The sequence below is a fragment of the Carcharhinus amblyrhynchos genome, chromosome 5 (assembly GCF_965287045.1).
Source record: "Carcharhinus amblyrhynchos chromosome 5, sCarAmb.v2.hapA, whole genome shotgun sequence".
Classification (NCBI taxonomy): domain Eukaryota; kingdom Metazoa; phylum Chordata; class Chondrichthyes; order Carcharhiniformes; family Carcharhinidae; genus Carcharhinus; species Carcharhinus amblyrhynchos.
The window spans coordinates 101,049,352-101,055,351 of record NC_137328.1 but is presented as its reverse complement, the minus strand read 5'-3'; the positions used below and the strand labels follow the sequence as shown (position 1 = coordinate 101,055,351).

Sequence of the window (6,000 nt, the reverse complement as noted above, 5' to 3'; positions counted from 1 at the left end):
CAGTGGTATCACATTTGCTGTTTTCCAATCTGCTGGAACCACTCCAGAGTCCAGGGAATTTTGGTAAATTACTACTAGTGCATTTGTTATCTCTCCTGCTATCTCTTTAGTACCCTGGGATGCATTCCATCAGGACCAGGAGACTTGTCTACCTTTAGCCCCCATTAACTTGTCCAACACTACCTCTTTCATGATAATAATACTGTTTGGACTGTTGGGGGAAACTGGAGCACCTGATGAAAACCCATGCCTATACTACAAGAAAGTGCAAAATCCACACAGAACACCCAAGGCCAGAATTGAAGCCAGATCCTTAACTGTGAAGCAGCAGTGCACCACTGTGCCACCCTACTTGGATAATAAAGATCTGGAGCACACAGTGAAAACCCACGCAAATAAGGGAGAATGTGCAGACTCTGAGCAGACAGTGATCCAAGCTGGGAATCGAACCTGGGTCCCTGGCACTGTGAGGCAGCAGTGCTAACCACTGTGCCACCCATGCTGCCCTTTTGGGATCCATTCAATACTCCTTTCCTTTAAACCATTATTAAGACACTCCTTACACGCAGCACTTTCACATGTTGTATTCTAACTGTAAAGGGGATGAGGTTTGTGGTGACTGATCCATTTGAGGGAGGTTGTTTGAGGAGCATTGTGCCCATTGTGGATTGCTGCTGGCACCTGCAGCCAGGTGGGTGAGGGTCGGGCTCGCGCATGCGCGCCGCCCTCTCCCGGTGGCTAGCCGGCGGCCGTTGAATGTGAGGCGCGGGATTTCCGGCTCCAGTTTGCACCGTTTCCTCCAGGAACACAAGCATGGCGGATCCCAGAACCCGGCAGATCAAAATCAAAACCGGCGTGGTGAAGCGGTGAGTGGGCAGGAAGAAGGATGGCGGCTTCTGAGCTCTTTGGCCGGCTCGAGTGCTAAACTGTGCGGGATCTCCGGGCGCTCCGAGCGGTTAGGCTGCTGCCGCTGGTCGAGGCCCAGGCCCAGGCCGAGGCCGGACCGAGGTCCCTCCTTACCCACCTCGTTCCTCCGCCCCATCCGGCTCAGAAGTTGCTGACTCATATCAGCCGCTGTTTATTTGTTTCAGGGCTAAATTTTGTCAGTGGGTTTTTTGTGATGGAAGAACGACACTTGGCTTTGATGGAATTTGAGGAGCTGTTGGTATTTTGGGATGGTGGATTAAACCCAAGGATTGAGCATATATCACTGACACAGTTTCGGTATAAACACCACACGAACACGTTGGTTTGGGTTTCAATGGTATTCGCACCAAGGCAATGGGCAGCAGCATTCCATCATTGTCATCATTCAATTTCAGCTGCAGAGTCCTGTCACAAAGGAGAACTCAGGGCAGGCATCTGAAACATAACTAGATTCTAAAATTGAAACCAACATAGGTACAGCTGTGTGGGAATCTTGGGCGAAGCTAATTTGTTTTCCTTATAACAAATGTATGACACATTTATTGTAACACCAAGTTGTGAGTTCAGTGACTCCAGGACTTTTCCCTTTATTGTGCTTGTTTCTGGGTAGTTACAGATGTTTTTTGATTTGATTTATTGTTGTGGTATGTATTAGCATACAGTGAAAAGTATTGTTGCTTGTGCACTAAACAGAAAGTACATAGGGATAGAAAGTAGAGTGCAAAATGTAGAGTTACAGTCATAGCTAGGATGCAGAGAAAGATCAACTTAATGCAAAGTAGGTCTACTCAGAAGTCTGATTGCAGCAGGGAAGCTGTTTTTGAGTCGGTTGGTAAGTGACCTCAGACTTTTGTATCTGTTTCCTGATGGAAGAAGGTGGAAGAGAGTACGCCTGGGGTGCGTGAGGTCCTTGATTATGCTGGCTGCTTTTCTGAGGCAGTGAGAAGTCTAGACGGTGTCAAATGGATGGGAGGCTGGTTTAAGTGATGGGCTGGACTTCATTCAAGACCTTTTGTAGTTTCTTGCGGTCGTGGACAGAGCAGGAGCCATACCAACCTGTGATACAACCGGAAAGAATGCTTTCTATGGTGCATCTGTAGAAGTTGGTGAGAGTCATAACAGACATGCCAAATTTCCTTAGTCTCCTGAGAAAGTAGAGGCAGTGACGGGCTTTCTTAACTATAGCATCTGCATGGAGGGACCAGAACAGGTTGTTGGTGATCTGGACACCAAAAAATGTGAAACTTGCGATTATTTCTACTTTGTCTCCATTGATGTAAACAAGGCCTCCACTAAGCTTCCTGAAGTTGATGACTATCTGCTTTGTTTTGTGGACATTGAGGGAAAGATTATTATCTTCGCACCAGTTCATCAGATTCTCTCTCTCTTTCCTGTACTGTCATTGTTTGGGATCTGACCCACAATGGTGGTGTCATCAGCAAACTTGAAAATGGAATTGGTGGGGAATTTGGCTGTACAGTCAGAAGTTTATGAGGAATATACTAACGGGCTGAGGAGTCAATCTTGCGGAGCACCAATGTTGAGGCTGATTGTGAAGAAGTTGTTGTTGTCTATCTTTACTGACTCTGGTCTGTGGGTTAGGAAGTCTAAGATCCAGTTGCAGAGGGAGGAGTCGAGCCCCAGGCCACAAAGTATATATCTGCTTTATTTATAGATAGTCGTCTTTGCATCAGTCTTCAATCTAGTCTTCTGTTAGTTTATAACTTTGACCTCTTGCATTTGCAATATATCTTGAAATAGAGCTCAGGATTAATCTTTTCATATTCCCTTTTATTTGTCTCCTTTGAAAATAAACGTAGGAATTAGGAGCAGAAGTAGGCAAATTCAGCCCTTCAATCCTATTCCGCCATTCAGTTAAATCATAGCTGATCTCTCCCTGGTCTCAAATCCACTTCCCCACCTGTTCCCCATATCCCTCTTATCCCTTTTCTATTAGAAATATATCTATTCCTTTTGAAACCATTCAGTGATCCAGATTGCATCGCGCTATGGGGCAGCAAATTCCACAAATTCACCACCTTTGCCAGAAGTAGTTCCAAATCTACAGCCTCTTGACCTGTACTTGCGACCTCTTGTTCGAGGTTGCCCCATAAGAGGAAACATTTGGTCTACATTTACTTTATCGACCCCTTTTAAAATTTTATATCAGATTCCTACTCATCCTTCTAAACTCCAGCAAATATAAGCCCAAACTGTTTTAATCTCCCCTTACGTGTCAACCCTTTCTTCCCCGGAATCAATCTGCCACCACATCCTTCTTCAAATAAGGAGACTAAAACTCAACACAATGCTCTAGATGTGTGTATTTCCTTTTAAGTCTACATTTAATTTGTGGCTTTCTTTTCATTTTGTTTATACCAGAACTGAATCTGGATCTGAGAACTATACAGTTTCAGCATGCCAGCCTCCAACTTGGGCCAATTTTGCCAAATCAGTAGAATTCAAAAACACATGCTTTTTAGTTCAGAGGAGACTTGTCTTCTTTTTGCTCTTCTGCACTTTTACCTTTGTTATACCCAGAGGATCTATCCTTGGTCCCCTCATATTTTAACTATGTGCTACCTCATGGCATCATCTGAAAATGTAGCATCAGTTTCCACATCTAAATTAACAACATTTAGTTCTACACCACTAGTACATCCCTCAAATCCAGCACTGTCTGTAAATTGTCACACTTCTTGTCTGAAATCCAGTACTTGGAGAGGAAAAATTTCTTCCAAAGAATTATTAGGAAGACCAAAGCCATTGTGTTCGGTCCCGCCACACAATCTGATGCCTGGTCACAGACGCTATCCTTCTCGCCGTCAACTGTCAGAGGCAGAACCAGTCTGTTCACAGATTTGGTGACATGTTTGACTCTAAGGTGTGCTTTCCACCACACTAGGATTGCCTGTTTCCATTTATAACAACAGCTGATTCTGCCATTGCCTCAGGTTTCCTGCTATTGACACCCTCTAGACTAATGGGGAGGAGGGCAATGGCCAATGGCCATTAATCCAGAAACTCAGCTAAGGTTCAGGGGACCGGGGTTTGAATCCCCACCACGGCAGATGGTGGAATTTGAATTTAGTGAAAAAAAGCCTGAATTAAGAATTTACCGATGACCATAAAATCATTGTCGATTGTCAGAAAAATCCATCTTTTTCAGTATTGTCCTTGAAAATCTGCCGTCCTGCATGTGACTCCAGAGTCACAGCAAAGTGACTCTTAACTGCGCTCGGGCAATTATGGATGGGCAATAAATGCTGGCCAGCCACTGGCACCCATGTCCCACGAATAACTATTAAATAACATGTACTAAGTAACTATTAAATCTTGGTTTGATCCATATTTTTAAGGAAGTACATTCTTTCAGGGCATTTACATAATTTAAAAAACATAATTGTAGGCAGAGAGAAATGAGGACATAAAAGTTGGCATTATGTCTTGGTGGATAGATGATTGCTTTATTTTCTTGAGTTAGATCCAATCTGTAATGAAATTAAGTTTTTTTTTCATTTTTTCACACCTGGCTGAGTTAGTAGTACTTTTCCTTTGAGTCACAAGGTTTCAGATTCAAGACGTACTCAAAGATTTGAGCATAAAAATCCATACTTAAACTCCAGTGAGGGATTGCTGCACTGCTGGAGGTGCTGTCTTTTGTATGAGACATTTAAGCCAAGGTCCTATCTATCTGAGTGGGTGGATGTAAAAAAACCTCTTTGACATAATTTCAAAGAGAAGAGTTATCACTGATGTATGGCCAAATCAACATTGCAAAAAGAAACATTATCTGATCATTGTCACATTGCTCAGTTTGCTGTGTGCATATTGATTGTCACTTTTAATATTACAACTGTGAATACACTACATTCGGTGATGGCCTAGTGGTATTATTGCTGGACTATTAATCCAGAAGCTCACTTAATGATCTGGGGACCCTGGTTCGAATTCCGCTATGGCGGATGGTGGAATTTGAATTCAATTAAAAATAAATCTGGAATTAAGAATCTGTTGATGACCATGAACCATTGTCAATTGTCGGAAAAACCATCTGGTTCACTCATGTCCTTCAGGGAAGGAAATCTGCCGTCCTTGACTGGCCTGGCCTACATGTGATTCCAGAGCCATTGCAATGTGGTTGACTCTCAATGGGTAACTAGGGCTGGGCAATAAATGCTGGTCCAGCCAGCAACACCCATGTCCCATGAATGAATTAAAAAAAACTTCAAAAAGTATTTAATTGGCTGTAAAGTACTATTTAAATGCAAGTCTTTTTTTCTTTTCATTGGTTTTGATTTCATACCAAAAAATATGGTTGTAAATTTAAAATGTTAAAGATAATTGAAGACCTATTCTAAAACTGATAAAAAATGAAGGATGAATAAGAATTGTGATTATTATAAGAGAATAGCTTGGCTAATATTAAAGTGCATGAGTTAATGATTATTTTCTGGAAATTTGTTCAGACAGTTTGTAAGTCTGGATGACCAATGTCCTAATTGATTGAGCTAAGCATTTTTCAATCTCACTCAGACACTTGATGTTCAAGTGTGAAAGTAGATATACTGATGGCCAATGGGTGAGATATTGAATAGGGTAATTAGTCAACTCACTTGTTAGCCCTGGGTGTATAACACATGATGTGGAGATGCCGGTGTTGGACTGGGGTAAACACGGTAAGAAGTCTCACAACACTAGGTTAAAGTCCAACAGGTTTATTTGGTAGCGCAAGCGGCAAGCTTTCAGAGCACTGCTCCTTCATCAGGTAAGAGGGAGTTGTGTTCACAAACAGGGAATATAAAGACACACAGTCAATTTACAGAATAATGGTTGGAATGTGTGTCTTTACAGGTAATCAAGCCTTAAAGGAACAAACCATGTGAGTGGAGAGAGGGTTAAGCACAGGTTACAGAGATGTGTATTGTCTTCAGCCAGGACAACAAAGGTGTATTGTCTTCAGCCAGGACAGTTAGTGAGATTTTGCAATCCCAGTCAAGTTGTAGGGGTTACAGATGGTGTGGCATGAACCCAAGATCCCAGTTGAGGCTGTCCTCGTGTGCGGAATGACGA

At 42.6% G+C, this 6,000-nt stretch overlaps 1 protein-coding gene across 1 annotated transcript in view; it reads left to right on the top strand.

Moving 5' to 3' along the window:
- The first annotated feature begins 717 nt into the window (after positions 1-717).
- tbca (tubulin cofactor a) overlaps positions 718-6,000 on the top strand; it is a 57,240-nt gene continuing 51,957 nt past the window's right edge. Inside the window, exon 1 of the mRNA XM_080189333.1 lies at positions 718-866. Coding sequence (XP_080045459.1) covers positions 814-866 — 53 coding nt within the window. The 5' untranslated portion in view covers positions 718-813. The remainder of the gene's footprint in view (positions 867-6,000) is intronic.